Source organism: Tachysurus fulvidraco, chromosome 11 (assembly GCF_022655615.1).
Source record: "Tachysurus fulvidraco isolate hzauxx_2018 chromosome 11, HZAU_PFXX_2.0, whole genome shotgun sequence".
In the NCBI taxonomy this organism is placed as follows: domain Eukaryota; kingdom Metazoa; phylum Chordata; class Actinopteri; order Siluriformes; family Bagridae; genus Tachysurus; species Tachysurus fulvidraco.
This window is the reverse complement of record NC_062528.1, coordinates 18,225,400-18,246,087: the sequence shown is the minus strand read 5'-3', so window position 1 is coordinate 18,246,087 and position 20,688 is coordinate 18,225,400. Positions and strand designations below refer to the sequence as shown.

The following is a 20,688-nucleotide window of genomic DNA, read 5'->3' as shown; positions in this document are numbered from 1 at the left end:
ATCTCTGCAGTCACTGAGAATGGGTTAAACTGAACTCAACCAAACTGGACAGTTTTATATACTTGTCCTCTTAATATTACTCTTGATATTATTTGATATTTATATATATATATATAAATATGTGTATGTGTCTCTGCAGGTAAAATGAATGATGATGTTTACTGGTCCATAAGTGAAATTTATCATTTGTGTGAGGTTTGTCATGTGTGTTCCAGTAGTACAAAAATCTATCGTACATAAAATTTATCATTTATAGCTCAGTGGTTAAGTTGCTGAACTACTGGTCACATTAATAGACACACATATACACAAATCTGCCACTCCTGGGCCCCAGAGCAAGGCCATTAACCCTCAATTATCTCATCAAATGAGATAAATGTAAGTCATTCTGGATAAGGCCAAATGCTGCAAATGTAAATTGTGCACCAATTTTCAAAAGTTCGTAGGAAATCAGCAGGTAGGATGTTCCAAGCATGTCCCATGATTCTTTTGCTTGTTCATTAGACACTACATCCTTCGAAGATATTTATCCCCTCGGAACATATAAAAAGTTGAGCTTCGAAGTTCATTCCGGATACGAGATACTATCAGTGGTTTGTAGTTGAGAAGAAAGTAATTTGATCTGTTCTTCCTTGTTCCATGTCTGGCTGGATTACTGGCTCCTAAGTGCTTATAAAAGTTCCCAGTTCTTACAAGTGTTATTTGGAGATAAAGGTGAGACATAAGGTCTTCTATTAACCATACATTACTATGTAGAGATAAGCCAGTTTTACTTTCATCCTTCGGATACGCATTTATTTCTGTCTATTATACAATTTCTGGTAAAAACAACACATTATAGAAACTACAATGAGGCCTTGCGGGCCAGTATTTGTCTAGACGTATAAATGGCTTGCTGAATCTTAGAAAGTTTCGAAAATTACGGCGCAACAACAGCCTGGACAATTTCATGTTCCATCTATCACTTCCTATCTGTGTATGTGTGTGTAGTGTACATGAACAAAGCATATACAGGAAGAAATGACCAGGAATCTCATAACGATACCCTTATAAAAATATCACTGATTAATTTAAAATTAAATTCAGTGTACATTTCCTTGCAAATATCTTCACCATATTTCACTTGTCGATCTTCTCAAGAGATAAAAGAATGAGATAAAATCTATCACTTCCTATCTGTGTATGTGTGTGTAGTGTTGTGTGAGTGTGTCTGAAAGAGACTTTGCTTCATATTGTTATGGCATTCACATTATTAGCTGAGCAGAAAAGTGAGAGATCTACTCTGACCTGTTGACGAGTGGCATGCTCAGAGCCCATCCTGCACTGAAGTCCGGGTATTTAAAGGCAGACGGGTTCTCTGCGAAGGCGTAATGGTGGATGATTGTAGATTCGTCATCGTGAAGCGACTTACCAAGAAACCACTCCTGATGGCACAAAAAACAGGGAGCAGTGAGAGTAATTCTTATATTTAGATTAGCAATGTAACAGAATACTGGAGAATAAAACAGACTTCAGACAGTAATATGAGACACAGTAATTAGAATATTTTTAAACATAATTTCTGAGTACTGACTTGAGAACATCTTTAATACCAGCATGGCCACTTTAATAGAAACTCAAGTCACCTTGTTATTCTGAAAGGGATGTGGTAGCCTAGTGGTTAATGTGTTGGACTACTGATCAGAAGGTCGGGAGTTCGAATCAGGGCCAGGGCCACAAAGCTGGCACCGGCTGGTCCCCTGAGCAAGACCCTTAGCCCTTAGTTGCTTAGCTGTATAAAAGTCATTCTAGATAAAAGCATCAGCTGTGTTCTGTAAATGAAGCTCAGGTATATGAAGGCCTGTATATACCTATATATACCTGGGGCTAGTTATCTGAACTTTTTGTCATTTTTATCTGTCCAATTTTTGGTGAGTCTGCGCCCATTGAGTGTTGTGTGTTATATATATATATATATATATATATATATATATATATATATATAAAATAGTTATATATATTAGTTAACAGTGCGGTCAGATTTTTGCCTCATTCTATGTAAACACTAGAGCCTGTTTTGCATAAATAATATCAGATCAGACGTTAATAAAATATTAAAACCAGCCCATCGAGCCCTGACAAACACGTCACAAAGTCACCGAGACTGCATTTTCCCCAATTCAGGTGTTTGATGTGAAGACTGACTAAAGCTCTTGACTGGTTTTTGCATTATTGTATGCACTACACTGCTTTAGCATAAATGTTAAAATGCATAATTGCATGAATGAGCACAAAAAAGCTGATAATAAAGTGGCTGGTGAGTACGACATGTTAACACGAACAAAGCATATACAGGAAGAAATGACCAGGAATCTCATGACGATACCCTTATAAAAATATCACTGATTAATTTAAAATTAAATTCAGTGTGCAGTTCCTTTCAAATATCTTCACCATATTTCACTTGTCGATCTTCTCAAGAGATAAAAGAATGAAATAGCTTCAGTGTACTAGAGACAACCTTATTTTGTAAGACTTTTGTTTTGATCGCTGACTGGCACCAGAAATAAAATGGCACATGCAGGAAGACCTCGGGTGTGTGAGTGGCTTAAACTTCCCAAGAAATAAATTGTTGCCTTTTATGACAATTCACTCCTGAAATTTTCCTAACAAAGGCTTCTATTCTCTGTAAACTGTGAATTTTAATACTGTTCCCCACTCTACCATTAATAAAAAATATTATTATATAAACCGCTTTCAAATCCTTTTCATTACTTTTTAATCTTTAAAAAATCCACATATGCTAAACTTCCTTTAAATATTTTTTTATTACTATATACTACAGCTATCCAGGTGTATCGAGAGTATATTAAAGAAACAATCTCAGTCATGGTATTTTCTTCAGTGCCAAAAGGAGACATAAAGTGATTTCAACTCTGTATAAAATGTACAGTAGAAAAAATTGTTATTGACGGATATTCTTTTCCTCTGTGACTGCCTGCTTGCTCGTTGTTCAGGACCTGAATGCCTGTCAATCTGCTTTGTGCCAGCGTTTAGAGAACGTCTCAGCATTCTCAGCTTCTCAGAGTCTTTTCAGAGTCGTTTTTTTTTACCAGTTAATAGGCAGAAGGCTGATGTGTGACAATCATGCCTGTCATATTACTCCTACTCAGATCAGCTTTGAAAGCTTTACACTCAACACACATCATTCGCTTTCGTCTCCTTATAAACAATCAGTCAGACACTTCATTAACAAGCCAGACGTTTCAGTATCATATCCTTTCGGTTCATTATTGTATACACGATCCACGTTCCCTTTATGTCAGTTGGGCAAACGTTGAGCCTCAAGTTGTGTACAAACTTGTGAAAAGATTTGTGGAAAAAACAAACAAAACAACAACAAAACAACAGAAAACCGCCAACTTCGTAATTATTGTCTTCATGCGAAAGACAGCAATTGCCTAAAATGTACAGCAATTTCATGGCACAGAGTGTTTACATAAGTGACAAGCACAAAACTCATAGAAACACAAACTTACAGAAACAAACTGATGATTTCTGATGTTAGGAATTAGTTAATTATTAAATAATTATTTATTTATTTATTTTTACATAAAAATAGCTACATAACATGAACTCAAAACAAAAGATGAATACATTGCTTACAAGCTCAGGGGGAGGAATTTGGTTAACATCCACTTACTCATGATACCAATCATGATACCTTCCATGGTCTATAGCTCTTATCGGACATTGTGCGCAATGCAAACAGGAGAGAATCGAACCCCCAACCAATAAGGCGCGAGGCGAACGTGTTAACCACTAAACCCTCCTTCCTCCCAAGACTCCACATTAAAATGTAAAAAATGGTGCACTTACTTTTCTGCACTCAAACTTTTTGAGGATGTTGTGAAGTTTCCCAAGTTTAACGTTTGTTTCCTCTTCAAGAAACAAAACCCATGAGGAGTTTTTTCCAAAGTGAGAAGAAAGGCTAAAAAAAAGAAAAAGAAAAGATAAAACAAACGGAACATATATTCATCATAGTCGCTCAGTGTGCTGAGTGTTTTCGTTGCTTTCGATTTCTCCTGAGAATCATTATTAACAAATAATGTGATGCTGATGGAAATAAATCTATACACCTTTTATCCATTTGAGCTGTAAAAGATCCATTGCAGCAGATGGAGCCAGTTGGATCCATTTCAGTGTATTTTAATGATTTACATCTGATCCGCTGTGAATATGTGTGTGTGTGTGTGTGTGTGTTTGTGTGTAATGGTCAAATGAGCACAGATGGGGTGAGTGTACTTACTAAGGCAACAGGGGAAGAATGCTCCAATCTCCCTCATTTTCAGACAGCGTGTGAAGCAGCAGGATGGCTGGAAGGCTCTGGATAGGAAAGAAATTTAAGAAACCGATAATATCATTTTTAAAAATATTATATAATTCTTAATAGATTATGGTTAATACACCCCACATATTAAACTCCTCAACAACCAAAACTGAACTGTTAATGAACACACACACTTGCACTTTCACTCACTTTTTTGCACACCACATTTCAATAGACCTCATCCAACTATAAAGTGTACAGAATACACACGGGTTTGGCGCTATTTTGTGTATTTGTCCTGTAATGATTTGCACTGTCTTTAGTCTCACACTGTTTGTACCAGGCTGCACAGATACACTTTATTTTGCTAGGACTAACTTACTATGAGTCTTTAGCTCTGTGTTGTTTTATGTAGCACAGTGGTCCTGGAGAAACTTTCTTTAATTTCACGGTGTACTGCACCAGCTAGCTGAAATGGCAATTAAAAGCTTCTTGACTTGACTTGATTTGACTTGACTTGACTGACAGTTGACTTAATATAGTTATTGACTTTGTTTGGATTGTGTTCTTTCAAGTTATTATTAGAAAACAAATGATTTTCTTGGAATTGGCTTTAGAATGTGTGTGCAATTAAAATAACTGTCTAATCATCTAAAACCGATCTAATGCAAAATTTGTGACTGTAACAACTGGGGAAAAAAAAAATACTAAACAGGAAATAACATTGGACATCTATAATCAAAGTTTGTTTTGATTAATATATTTACAGATTCTATGCAGATGACCTAATAAGGTTTATAGACTTATTGTTAAAAACTACCGATTTCCACATAATCAAAATATATGTGTAGTTGACATCCTTATCTCAGATATCTAATTATCTAAAAGGTATCTAATGTAAACCTTCTGAATGCCACAAATAGTTGCCAACAGTTAAAAAAAAAGTTAGTTAATACAAACATGGAACAAAACTGATATCCATACAATTTTCATGAAGTGTGTATGTATCTGAAATAGCTGTCTAATGGATCATATTATAGCCTCGATTCCGCCTCATTAAGTATTCAGACATTAAGAAAAGTTGACGTGGTCTTTAAGGACAACAACCTCCTAATCAATACACAATTGTCAGACTGTATCTGACTGTAGAAAGGACATTATTCATAATAACACTCTCTGGTGTTCATAACAGTTTATAATCACACCCTCCAGTGTCACCCAAATGAGGATGAGGTTCGCTTTTGAGTCTGGTTCCTCTCAAGGTTTCTTCCTCTTCCATCTAAGGGAGTTTTTTCCTCACCACAGTCGCCTCTGTGACCTCAGAATTGTTCATTAGGGATAAATACAAACACATTTAAATATAAGCCTAATAGTTATCTGTATAGCATTAATCTTTGTATAATATTAAACTTTTGTTCTGTAAAGCCGCTTTGAGACAACGTCCATCGTTAAAAGTGCGATACAAATAAAATTTAATTGAATTAAATCGCATTGCATTAACTAAAAAAAAAATCTAATTTAAACGTTGGGACTGTTCCAACTACCACAGGTTTTAAAAGCCTGGAACACAGGACATCCAACAGGATAATGACCCAAAACACACAGCTAAAACACCCAAGAATGACTAGGAACAAAACATTAGACTACTCTTTAGTGGTCTTCTATGAGTCCTGATCTAAATCCTATTGAAGAACTGTAGAAAGAGCTGAATTTTTTACATTTACATTTACAGCATTTGGCAGACGCCCTTATCCAGAGCGACGTACATAAGTGCTTAAATCTCTAACATTGAATACATTAATGCTGGTTCACTAGGTTACATACTTAAGATACCATGAGTTTAAAACATTTGTTCAGTTACAATGAAAAAGTGTCAAAGGTTTTTTTTTTTTTTTGCAAAAGATAAGGAAAGAAGTGCTAGTTGAAGTGCTTCCTGAATAAGTTGGTCTTCAACCGCCGCTTGAAAATAGCCAGTGACTCAGCTGTCCGGACCTCTAGGGGAAGTTCATTCCACCACCTTGGTGCCAGAACAGAGAAGTGTCTTGTAGTATACTTGCCTCTTACCCTGAGAGATGGTGGAACCGGTCGAGCAGTGCTGGTAGATCGGAGGTTGCGGGGTGCAGTGCGAGGAGTGATGAGGGCTTACACATACAGTCTGGAGAAGGCAACCATCAAACCTGAGACCGCTGGAGCAGTTTGCTCATGAGGAGTTGGCCTCATTGAGACTTACAGACATCTCTCATCAAAAAAATATTAAGTTGAGGGTGTCACCATTTTTGTCCAGGCCAATATTTATTTGTCAATTTTCAAGTACATTTTTATTTAATATTACTTTTGTCAGTTTCAATTTATTTCAATGACCATTGAGGTTTTTTATTCTTTCATTAATGGAAGGGTACCAACAATTTTGTCCACATCTGTACAGTATTACTACATACACAGGCAGATGACCTTCTACAATTTATTCACCATGTTCTAAACAAGGATTTGGCTAGTTTGCCAAGCAATAAAACACTTTTTTGTTTCTGACTGAAAATAAGGGTCTACTGCAGTAATTTTATAATATCTAATATCGGTTTAAGGACAAATGGAAAACGACTTATGGGACATTTTCAAAAAGTATAAATAAATGAATTCTTTTCTGGTCACAAGTTTGAGATACAGTTAATCAAAAAAGTCTAAGACCAGTGTTTTCACCCAGTGGTTTTAAGTGGTTACACATTCAGATTTATGCTGCTTACAGTATGAATGAGCACTTGGGGCATCTTAGAGAGCAGAAACGGGTTTAATATAACCGTTTACTTTGACGATAGAAACACTTGTGTGAAAAAAAAATTGATGAATATATTGACCCTAGTATGCTAGGTAAAAACAACAACAAAAAAAATGTATGAAAAATTAAAATTGTGCTAATAGAGTACCTAGAGCTTCATATTAACCACCACTGTGGAGTGTGAAATGATGACTTTATATATAAAGCACTTTAAAACAGCCAACACAAAGTGCTGTACAATATAACATATAGATAATAAAATAGTAACAAAATAAAATAATAACAGTAATAATTCAGAACTAAACAAAAACCAGGGAAGAGAAATACATTTTCAACTTATTTTAGCACTTTAAACTGGAAAACAGGAGCAATTATTATTATTATTATTTTTTTTTTAAAACGAATTTAATCCGATAACAAACCCAACAAACATTTTTTAACTGTGTGCACACAGCAGCACCTAAACAGGCATTATGACTATATACTACACTGATTATATTCATATAAAATCTCAGGCTCACAAGCTGGAACAGAGTGTTAAAAATGAGGTGTGATTATAAAGTATGCTAAAGTATTAAAGATGATTTAGTCCCGTTCCATCCATTTCATATTTAACAGAGATTGAGATCAACTATACCGTGTATTTTCATATATTACTGCTGTAAATTATACCAGATGTTCTGTGACATGAGTTTTTTTGTAGTTGGCATAGCAGAATTGAAGAGAAATGAGAAAAAGTCCTGGATGCGCATATCTCACATGCCCTTTATGACTGGGGCGATAAAAAGGAGCTTAAAGCAGCGAGTCGTTAATAAAACTCTTGTGCTACAGCAGAGACAGAGAAAAGATAAAAAAAAAGGAAAAAAAAAAGTGCTGACATGGTATAAGCGATCGTTTCCCAATGCTAAACTATGTCCTTTTTAATATTCGGCGCAAGTAGCGTTTCAAAATGTTTTAGGTCACTGAAACCCCAATTTTTTGCAGCTAAGGACAGCATCCAGTATAAAAGTTAACATCCATGGAACTTCGCTCATCCTAGAGTATAAACACTAGGTATCATATCAACAGCATGTCCTGGTTTTATGAGAAATTGCAGTTAAATTCAAGTTAACATTACGCATAACTGGTTTTTAGTTTTCTATTAAAATCTTTCAAGTGACAAATCAGTTAAACTTAAACGACTTAAAAATCTAAATACTGTTGACTGGGGAGATTATGAAAATAGTCAGATCTACAGTTTGTGGTTGATTTTAAATGCAAGGGCTTGCGATGGAGTGAATATAAATTAAAGAAGCTTTCACGCTGCGATAAATGCAAATGCACCAGGGTTCGATAGAGCATTGTAGCATATAAGCCTTTATGATCGCCACATATTACAGTAATCCATCGCCACTTTGCGGTTCAAGTTTTGCGGTTCAAGTTTCACAGCCTCAGTGCATCGCTGATTTTTCAAAAATATTCACCAAAAAATAAAAATGGTTTCCCAGGATGCCAGACAAAGAGAGAAACTCTCTCAGAGGCTTTGTACATACCCACGGGCACTCAGACAAGGCACATGATTGGTTCCCGGCACGAGATCTGAGCTGAATGGCTGTGCATCATCGTATCCTCTCCCAGCTTCTTCCCTTGTTGTATCTCGCCACTTTCGTTCACGCAGTCAACTGTGTCTCGTGTATGGTGTTCGAAATTAACTTTTCCTTAAGCCCTTACGATGCCTCCTAAGCGCCATGCCCCTGCGAAAGATTCCTCTAGTGAGCCCAAGAGGAAGAGGGCCAATCCTACTTCGCGGATTTTCGCTTGTCACGAGGGGTTCCGGTCCCCATTAACAGCGATAAATGAGGGATCATTATTCAAATTAATAATTCACATTTTCTCAAAGCAGCTATACATAAGCATAGAAACAGAATAAATTTTTCCTTTTCCAGACCTTTTTCCCTGTTGAACAAGCCCAAGGTGACGGTGGTGAGGAAAAACTCCCTGAGAAGATATGAGCAAGAAACCTTAAGAGGAACCGGACTCAGAAGGGAACCTCATCCTCATTTGGGTGACAGGAAATAATGTCAATTTTTATTATGTCCATTGTAAACATTAAAGCACAGTGGAATTCATTTCTTCGCATATCCCAACTGAGTAGGTTAGGTTTAGAGAGCAGGGGCAGCTTTAATACAGCACTGGTGGATCAGGGTGGGTTAAGAGCCTTGCTCAGTTGCTCTATCTATCTATCTATCTATCTATCTATCTATCTATCTATCTATCTATCTATCTATCTATCTATCTATCTATCTATCTATCTATCTATCTATCTCTCTCTGTCTGTCTGTCTGTCTGTCTGTCTATCTATCTATCTATCTATCTATCTATCTATCTATCTATCTATCTATCTATCTATCTATCTATCTACATGTGTGTATATAAAACAAGCAAGTAAGTACAGTATATTGAAAAGGACACAAAGACATAAACCCGAGACCTTAAGCTCTAAGCACAAGAACTCCTGAGTGTTTCCAAGCGTTTCTGTGCACTTTGCAGGATGGAGACCCGGTTAACCCTTCTATCGACCTTAGTCGGCTTAAACAACCTTAATTGTGTTGAAGGGACCCAAATGAGTATTTTATTACAGACAGTATTGTCTCTAAATATATCGTTTGTGTACCAGCAGCTGCATGTCGCCATCAATCAGTGACGCTATAGTTGTGAAAACAACTTGTGAAAAGGTGAGCAATCAAAGGAACGTTAGCATCTATCAGTCAAATAGTATCGACACAAAAATAGGTCATTTCACATGTAGTTAGTGCTGTAACAAATTTAAAGTTGCAAATGAGGGCATTATTAAGACTAGTATTTACTGACTAGCTTGCATTTTTTTGTTGTTTTTTTAATATAGTTCTGCCTTGAACAAACTATTTCACATAACATACGTTTACATATAATCCAAAAGACAATAATAACAATAAACAAATTCACAAAAGCGAACCAGGTAAAAAAGTTTCCACTTGCTTGATTCTTAATACTGTGGGTTGATACCCTGATGATCAACAAGGGTTTTTATGTTTTGTGATGCTTCTCTTCATGAGCCTTCATGAAAATCCTCCTTCGAGGATCTCTTATGCTCTTATCTTCTGTATATTTGACCCCTTTCCACTGGTGACTATGTGGTACTGAGATCCAGATTTTCACACAGATTAATAAATTCTCAAAAAGGCAACATGATAAATAAATCTGTTTTGGAATCAAAGTGTGTCCAAATATATTAACGTAAATTGTTATTATTTGTCCCGCCTCCGCCTTGTGTGTGTGGAGTTTGCATGTTCCCCCCGTGCCTCGGGGGTTTCCTCCGGGTACTCCGGTTTCCTCCCCCGGTCCAAAGACATGCATGGTAGGTTGATTGGCATCTCTGGAAAATTGTCCGTAGTGTGTGAGTGTGAGTGAATGAGAGTGTGTGTGTGCCCTGCGATGGGTTGGCACTCCTTCCAGGGTGTATCCTGCCTCGATACCTGATGATGCCTGAGATAGGCAAAGGCTCCCCGTGACCCAAGGTAGTTCGGATAAGCGGTAGAAAATGAATGAATGAATGAATGAATGAATGAATGAATGAATGAATGTTATTATTTCGTTTATCTTATCTTACTTTTTTAATGTAGTGCTACCCTTCAGAAACTCCAGAAGATATTTACATGTTTCCCAGAAGCCAAAAAAGAAGCCAACATTTCTGAAACTTTTGAAAGTCTCTCCAATGAAAATCTAATAAAGCATCTTGTGATAAACACATCAGTGAGATGATAAGAGCGAGCACAGGGTTCAACATCTGCTCTCCATCCTCCATCCTCCAAGGGAAAGGATGATGTATAAAAAAAAGGTGAGAAAGTCACAGATCTAAAGCCACAGATCTAACAGTGATTTCACAGTGTGCAGGAAGCGAAAACTGCCACTGAGCTGTGACTCGGGGCAACAATGATGGAAAAGATGATGATAATGACTGAGGTCAGTGAGACCTGCTGCTGCCAGGTGTCACTTGGGACTGGGCAGAACGTACGGCTTTAGTGACGCTCCATCCATGGCAATGCATCAGTAATTAGCACTTCAGCGCTAACTGAGCTTTGCACACACGCGCACACACACACACACACACACACACACACACACACACACACACACACACACACACACACACACACACACACACACAATTACCTGATTGTGCTAACCTGTCTGGCTGGCGTCCCTGGAAAATTAAGAAAAAAGAAATAAAAGAAAGGGCAAGCAGCAGACACTTTGATTCTGAGAATTTATTTGTACTCAAAGGCTCATAAACATTCCAAGAAGTGGTAAGAATCCTACTGGCAGTCGTTTAGACCGACACGTTCACAACCTTCCATCTCCAATTTCAGCAGTGTGACATTTATATACATGTAGGAAATCCAATAAAAACCAGCCAAATGTCGTAAACGTAAATGGTAATGGGTTCAAATTTTTCTCTGTGCTTGGTTGGATCTGATGGATAAAATCTAGCTCACTCAGACACAACTCTATCAGTGTAAACACAATTCAGTTTAATTTGAGATCCGATCTTATCCAACATTCTCTACCTCAGTGTGTGTTTTTTTTCTCAGTATGTTTACATTCCGTTACACTTTAATACCCTCTCATTATATACAAACTTACATTTACAGCATTTAGCAGTAATCTCATTTTTATACAACTGAGCAATTGAGGGTTAAGGGCCTTGCTCAGGGGCCCAACAGTGGCAGCTTGGTGGACGTCGGAATCGAACTCACAACCCTCCGATTGGTACCCCAACACCTCAACCTCTAAGTTATCACATCCCAAACTTAACTTATTTATATCTGTATAAAATATTTACATACTTATTTATACCTTATACCTCATTTACAATAATGAATGTATTCATTACCATCTTGACTGCAGCTGTGTTTTTTTACATATACATTTATTTTAATTCTTATAATAAAATTGAAGCTTAGCTTGCACCGAATTGCACTGGAACGACTGCTTTAACTTAGAAGTACTCAGTATAGTGATCAAAGAATATTGGATCTTGAATATTTAGTGCTTTTAACAATGGACACTGTTCACAATGTGGCGTTAATAGAATAGAAATTATAAACGTAAAAATGATCCCTAATGTGCGAAACAGACACAGAGATGAATTAATCTAAACATCCTGCTAGTTAATTAAGGGTTCAACAGTTTAATATTTCATTCCTAATTCATTCAAGCACGAGCCTTGAAGAAATTATAAAAATATTGCTTTATCCTAGGAAAAAAATTTATAGGATTCCAAAACGTTCCTCATAAACACTGTTAGTTCTGAGTAATCTGAGTCCTGACAACCAGACTGTGTTTCCTCCTTTAAACCACCAGACTCATCAACACTCAGGGACTGGACACACACACACACACACACGCATTCACACACACACGCATTCACACACACATGCACGCACGCACACACGCACACACACCGACATGACAAAGACGATCAATGCTGAACATGGACACAACAGTCATCCTGTCCATAAAAACTCATTATTGAACATGAACTTGAAACTGTCGTCATTGTAGTCGCAACATACTGTCTACTGTATACAAAAGGAATTCATGGAGAAACGTGGTATTGTTACTTTATTAACATCAGTGTTGGCTGTGTTGAGTATGAGTGTGTGAGTGAGTGAGTGTGTTGAGTATGAGTCTGTACAGTATGTCTGTGTATCTGTATGTGAGTGTGTGTGTTGAGTATGAGTGTGTGTGTGTGTGTGTTGAGAATGAGTGTGTGTGTGTGTGTGTGTGTGTGTGTGTGCGTGTTGAGAATGAGTGTTTGTGTGTGTGGGAGTGTGTTGAGTATGAGTGCATGTGTGTGAGTGTGAGTGAGTGGGTTGAGTATGCGTGTGTGTGTATATATGTGTGAGTTTGTTGAGAATGAGTATGTATATGTGTGTAATGTGTGTGAGTATGAATATGTGTGTGTCTGTGAGTGTGTTGAGTACATGTGTGTGTACAGTATGTGTGTGAGTGTGTTGAGAATGAGTATGTGTATATATGTGTGTGTTTAAGTAAGTGTGTTGAGTATGAGTGTGTTTGTCTGCGAGTGTGTTGAGTACATGTATGTTTGTGTCTTTAAGTAAGTATTATGAGTATGAGTGTATCTGTGTGTCTTTTGAGTATGAATGTGTGTGGCAAAGAGTGTGTTGTGTGTGTGTGTGTTTGTGTTGAGTATGTGTGTATTTTCTCTCCCAGGTTTTCTTTCAAGGTTAAATGTTTATGTATAAAGTCAGTGGTCTAGATGACATTGGAACACAGATGTGTGTGAATACCACAGGACACATTCCACACTTGTATGTGTTGGTTGTTATTTCGTATGTCTACAGTAAGTGTTGACAGATGAAGGAAAAAATATCTTCAAGCCCCGGTGAGCTCAGAAACTCAGAAAAACCTCGTTAGGTCTGAGTATTAATTTTTATATTCAGCTCAGGTTACATCATTCAGCAATGGAATTTCTGCTGTGATTTGAGATGGTTGTTAAAAAAATAAGTGCACATTCAACTAAACACTGCCCAAAATAACAGAAATCTCATTCAGCACACACAAGTAATGATGCACAAGGGCAGTCTTTATATCTGCTGCTTTCTCCCCCTACAGGACAAAACATCAACTACATCATGTGAAATCACATCTACATCCACATCGATCCCGTTCCTGTAACCTGCAACAGTGCAAACTGTGGACAAATCCTATGTACTGCATAATACTGCATAATACAGAGTCAGAAAAGTGTTGATTCTGTACAGTAATGTAAAAAAAATAATAATAAATTTATTATACAGTACACTGCATTCAGGCTTTCCATCATGTTACACTATTATAGATTTCCTTCTTTATTAAATCCTTTATTCTCCCTCATCGACATGCAAAACACTTCATAAAGAAAACAACCCACAGAGTGCACAGTATAGTATGGATGTGTTTTTGCTAGAACAAGCTAGATCTAACCGAATAAGAAAAAATCTTTAATGCTGTAATTAGGTCCTTTGGTTGTATAACATATACAGTATATGGTTTACAGTTAATACCAGCACTGTCTATGAGCCTTTTATCTATCTATAGGCATGGTGGTTTTGCCCTCTAAATACACTTGCCCTCAATAAAGAACTCATTTAGAGCCTTGTTAGGATCAGTGAGTATGATGAATAAGTCCTACAAACTATTCTGTAGTGTTATCTGGTTTGATGTGTGTTTATATAAAGCCCCATAGATCATCCTTCTGCAGGTCGACATACAAAAGTACTTTTAAGTCTCAATTGATGAAGACATTAACACTGGCTCACTAGGTTACAGACTTAGGACAACATCAACCTAAATCTCTTTAGATTTTAGATTTATATATTTATTTTTTAATACATGTAGAAAACAAACAGGAGAGATAAGCGCTAGTTTAAGTGTGTCAGGAAGAGGTAGGTCTTCACCCGTCGTATAAAGACAGCCAGTGACTCAGCTGTTCGGACATCTAGGGGAAGTTCATGCCAACACCTCGGTCCCAGAACAGAAAAGAGTTTTGCTTTATACCTTCCTCTTTCCCTCAGATGATGGGAGCAGTTGAGCAGTGCTGGTAGTTCAGAGGGAGTGAGGTGCACTTCACAATAAAATGAAATGGAAGCTCAGTGATTAAGATGTCGGACTGCTGATCGAAAGGTTGTGGGTTCAAATCCCTCCGGGTGGCCTTAATCGTCAGCTCCTCGGCTCTATAAATTAAAGTCGCCTTGGTTACTTTTTTTTTTTACAAATAAATATCTGAAAAGTTTGGCGTGCATTTGTATTCAGCCCCACTGAGTCAATACTTTGTAGAATAACCTTTCGCTCCAATTATAGCTGCAAGTCTTTGGGGGTACTGTATGTCTTTACCAACTTTGCACATCAAGAGAGCGAAATTTTTGCCCATTCTTTTTTGCAAAATAGCTCAAGCTCAGTCAGATTGGATGGCGAGCGTCGGTGAACAGCGATTTTCAAGTCTCGCCACAGATTCTCAATTGGATTTAGGTCTGGACCATTCTAAACACATGAACATGTTTTGATCTAAACCACTCCATTGAAGCTCTGGGTGTATGTTTAGGGTCATTGTTTTGCTGGAAGGTGAACCTCTGCCCCAGTCTCAAGTCTTTTGCAGACTCTAACAGGTTTTCATCTAAGATTGCCATGTATTTGGCTCCATCCATCTTCCCATCAATTCTGACCAGCTTCCCTTTTCCCTGCTGAAGAAAAGCATCGCTACAACATGATGCTGCCACCACCATGTTTCACAGTGGGGAGGTGTGTTCAGGGTGATGTGCAGTGTTAGGTTTCCGCCACACATAACGTTTTGAATTTTGGCCAAAAGGTTAAATTTTGGTCTCATCTGACCAGAGCACCTTCTTCCACATGCATGCTGTGTCCCCTACATGGCTTGTCGCAAACTGCAAACAGGATTTCGTATGGCTTTTCTTTCAACAATGGCTTTCCACTCTTCCATAAAGACCAGATTTGTGGAGTGCACGACTAATAGTTGTCCTGTAGACAGATTCTCCTACCTGAGCTGTGGATCTCTGCAGCTCCTCCAGAGTTACCACGGGCCTCTTGGCTGCTTCTCTGATTAATGCTCTACTTACACGGCCTGTCAGTTTAGGTGGACGGCCATGTCTTGGTAGGCTTGCTGTAGTGCCATACTCTTTCCATTTCCGGATGATGGATTGTACAGTGCTCCATGAAATGTTCAAGGCTTGGGATGTTAATTTATAACCTAACCCTGCTTTAAACTTCTCCACAACTTTATCCCTGACCTGTCTGGTGTGTTATTTGGTCTTCGTGATGGTATTTGTTCTCTAATGTTCTCTAACACACTTCTGAGGGCTTCACAGAACAGCTGTAATTATACGGAGATTAAATAACACACAAATGCACTATATTTACTAATTAGGTGACTTCTTAAGGCAGTTGGTTTCACTGGATTTAGTTAGGGGTATCAGAGTAAACGGGCTGAATACAAATGCACACCACACTTTTCAGATATTTCGGTCTATTTCACAAAAACCCAATCAAACCCATTTTTCTTTGTGGTTGTTACATGTCAAAATGTGAAAAAGTTCAGTGGGTATGAATACTTTTCCAAGGCACTGTAAATGTAAACGAGATGAAAAGAACAGCCAGAGCATGAGAAATAAAATTCCTTGGTTTGATGACATCAAGACTGAACTTTTATACAGTATGTAAAGGAAGGAAACCAGGCACTGCTTATCAGCTAGGCAGTAGTATTGTGTTATACTATTACTGATCTGCAAAACACTTTACAAAGACAAAAAAAACCCCAAAAAAACAGAAGGTGCAATGTGTTCTATGAATGTACTTTTTTGTACATTTACATTTAAAGCATTTAGCAGACACCCCTTTCCAGTGTGACTTACATTTTTTTTTATCTCATTTATATACAAAATGAGCAATTGAGGGTTAAGGGCCTTGCTCAGGGGCCCAGCAGTGGGAACCTGGTGGACGTAGGAATTTACATTTACATATTTACATTCACAGCATTTAGCAGACACCCTTATCCAGAGCGACTTACATTTTATCTCATTTTTATACAACTGAGCAATTGAGGGTTAAGGGCCTTGCTCAGGGGCCCAGCAGTAGCAGCTTGGTGGACGAAGGAATCGAACTCGCAACCTTCCGATTGCTAGCCCAACAGCTTAACCACTAGGCTACCATGCCCCTATGAATGTGTCCCATGAATGTGTTGTGAATTGTTACTTATTCTATCAGAACAATTGAAATCTAATCCAATCTGAAAAGGCTGAAGTCATTAACACCTGTAATTACGTGTTACATTTACATTTTACATCTACAGGCTTAATGGTTTTGCCCTTCGGATACAATTGCCTTTAATAAAGAACTCATTTAGAGCCTTGTTGGGATCTAAGAGAGAATAATTTAGCTTTGTATTCTGTATCATTGTATGGTTAGAGGTATGTCTATACCTTCAATTCAGTTCAGTGAAGATGATGTGCGTCAGGTCTTCAGGAAGCTCAAGAGAAGAAAGGCTCAAGGCCCCCTGGAGCCTTTCTTCTCTTGAGCTTCCTGAAGACCTGACACACATCATCTTCACTGAACTGACAGCGTTTCACCAGCCTGTCTGAAAGCCTGTGCTGATCGGCTGGCCCCCATCTTCACGCGAATATTCAACACGTCATTGGAGCTGTGTGAAGCACCCTCATGCTTCAAAAGCTCCACCATCATCCCAAAGAAACCCAAAATCACCGGACTTAATGACTACAGACCTGTGGCTCTAACATCTGTGGTCATGAAATCATTTGAAAGACTGGTTCTGGCTTATCTGAAGGACATTACTGGACCCTTACTGGACCCCTCTGCAGTTTGCCTACAGAATGATGCAGTCAACATGGGACTGCATTATGTTCTGCAGCATCTGGACAGACCAGGGACTTATGTGAGGATCCTGTTTGTGGACTTCAGCTCTGCTTTCAACACCATCATCGTGTTCTCTCCCCACTGCTCTTCACCCTGTACACGAATGACTGCACCTCTAATGACCCCTCTGTCAAGCTCCTGAAGTTTGCAGACGACACCACACTGATCGGCCTCATCCTGGGACGGTGACGAGTCTGCTTACAGACTAGAGGTTGAGCGGCTGTCTGTCTGGTGCAGCCTTAACAACCTGGAGCTGAACACGCTCAAGACAGTGGAGATGATAGTGGACTTCAGGAGAACCCCCCCTGCTCTCCCCCCACTAACCATCATGGACAGCATTGTCACAGCAGTGGAGTCATTCAGATTCTAGGGAACCACAATCTCCTAGGACCTGAAGTGGGACATTCACATTGACTCCGTTGTGAAAAAGGCTCAGCGGAGGTTGTACTTCCTTCGTCAGCTGAAGAAGTTCAACCTGCCACAGGATCTGCTGAAACAGTTCTACACTGCCATCATAGAATCTATCCTCTGCACCTCAGTGACTGTTTGGTTCAGCTCAGCCACACAATTTGACCTCAGAAGACTACAGAGGGTAGTCCGGACTGCTGAGCGAATCATTGGCACAACTCTCCCCACTCTCCAAGACCTGTACTCCTCCAGAGTGAGCAAAAGGGCAAAGTCAATCATGCTGGACCCCTCACATCCTGCACACTCCCTCTCTGAACTGTTGCCATCTGGTCTGCGCTACAGAACCCTGAGCTCCAGAACCACCAGACATCGGAACAGTTTCTTCCCTCAAGCGATCCACCTGATGAACAATTAACACCATGGAACACACAACACATAATATTTGTACTATGTATACCTCAATTGCACATTTCATACTTGCACATCTGTACATACATGCATACATATTGTCTAAATGTTTACTGTTACTTCAACCGCACATTTCACAATTGCACATGTGTACATACAAATTGTATATATTGTATACCTCAATTGCACATTTCTCACACTTGCAAATTTGTACGTACAATTGTCTGTATTTGTATATGCATATTTCATATGTATATTTAAACTGCACATTTCACATCTGTAAATGTGTACATACAATTATACTGTATATGTTATTCTGTTACACACATAATACATCCCATAAAATTATGCACCAATACTTTAGACTTGCACCTTTTTTATGAACAGCAAATATGTTAATCCCTCTACACTGCTTCTCTCTTTCTACCCATCCCGAGGCATCCAGACATTGTACCAGCTCCGATCGTCTTCCGTGCAATGAAGATTTTGGACCTCCACTGAGATGAGGCTGACTCTATGAAAATCCTGAGACATCTACAGATCTACCAGCTCAAGTTGGACTCTGATAACAAGAGGAGATCTGAAGTCCATGTGATCTTTACACCAATTCAACACTTGTTTGACTGTATATTTGTAATCTCACCCCCAGTTCCACCCATATGAGGATGAGGTTCCCCTTTGAGTCCGGTTCCTCTCAAGGTTTCTCCTTATGTTTAACTTCTGTTCTATGTTTATGTTCTGTAAAGCTGCTTTGAGACGAAGCCCATTGTAAAAAGCGCTATACAAATAAACTTGAATTGAATTAAATTGAACTGTGGAGCTTCTGACACTAAAACAAATTCCTCGCATGTGAAAACGATTCTGATTCTGATATATATACAGCCCCACGGATCACATCAGCTGGCTGCCAGCATCATAAAAGCGGTAAAGCATTGAGAGTAAAATGGTGTAATTTTGCACTAATAAACCCACACTCAGTGAAGAGATTATAAACTTGGAGAAGAAAAAAAAAAAAAGATTTTCCGCCAGCCGGCCGCTGGATGAAGGGTGAGACAGGCAAAAAGAAAGGATTCAACACTACACTTGGTTTGGTAAGAATGGAGAAGGTCAGAAATTCAGGAGGAATGTGTTTTATATGAAGTGAGGGACGATTGTGCCAGCAGATGTTTCTCAGGAGCATAAAATAAATGCTGACGGTAAAAAAAATGTTATTTATGGTCTTTATAATAGCTGCTTGAATCGTATGAAATCATAAACGTTTTGATGTTAACATGGCCATATAAAACAAACAAAAAAAGGTACAAGCCCCTGCAGATTTTTAATATTATTATTACTGTTATTGTTGTTGTTATTATTATTATTATTATTATTATTGTTATTATTAATAACAATAACAACAACAACAGCTATTATTATTGTTATTATTGTTATTATTATTGTTATTATCAATAATAATAACAATAATAATAATAATAATAATAATAATAATAATAATAATAATAATAATTAGACACATTATTTATGTGTACAGTATTATTTTGCCTATTTATACAGTAGGAAGGAGCCAAAACTTTCCAGAACATTTCACCCACATAACTTATTTTTATTAATGTCAAGGCAATCTGGTTGATTTTAATTGTAAAAGAAAAAAAGGGGGGGGGGGGGGGGTGTGCTGTATATCTTTCAGCAGATATAAGACATGGCTTTATTCCCCATGCTAATGCTGACATCTTGTGGCAGCATCTATGCAGTGAATCTGAAAGTCAGACGAGCTCCTGTAGCACACTGATGAACAGCAAGATCAACCTCAAAAAGCATGTAAAAACAAATACAGCGCCTAAGAATCACAATGATGTTGTGTTATCACCTTCTTAACACTTCTGCACACTCATGCAAGCCCAACTGTGCTCTTGTTTGTCCAGTGTTCATGACGTGTTTAGAGTTCAATGGCAAAATTACGACCACAATCTATGATGAGGTGGAGCACAGCAACATAGCAAGATGCTTGACAGAGATAAACAAGTGCAGGGTATTAAACTGGTTCATAAGAACTGTATCTCAACAGACACTTTAATAGGAACGCCTGTAACTGTGCTCTAAAGATGATACATAAAATGTTCTCCTTTGACCCAGTTTGGATGAGTCCGAGCTCACAGCAGCTTCAGACTCCTGTTCTTGCCTGACAGGAGTAGAACCTGATGTGGTCTTCTGCTCTTATAGCTCATCCTCCTCACAGCTCACAGCTTGTCTGTCAAGGTCAGAGTCCCTGAAATCACATTTCCCCTCATTCTGATATATGATGTATACATGAACTGTGGTAGCA

General features: G+C 38.2%; 1 protein-coding gene across 2 annotated transcripts in view; it reads right to left on the bottom strand.

The window, feature by feature from the left end:
* b3glcta (beta 3-glucosyltransferase a) overlaps positions 1 to 20,688 on the bottom strand; it is a 150,466-nt gene that overhangs the window by 53,647 nt on the left and 76,131 nt on the right. For both annotated transcript variants that reach the window (XM_047820503.1, XM_027157204.2), the window contains exons 5-7: positions 4,289 to 4,365; positions 3,859 to 3,970; positions 1,288 to 1,424 (exon numbers count right to left, since the gene is read on the bottom strand). In XM_047820503.1, coding sequence (XP_047676459.1) covers positions 1,288 to 1,424; positions 3,859 to 3,970; positions 4,289 to 4,365 — 326 coding nt within the window. The remainder of the gene's footprint in view (positions 1 to 1,287; positions 1,425 to 3,858; positions 3,971 to 4,288; positions 4,366 to 20,688) is intronic.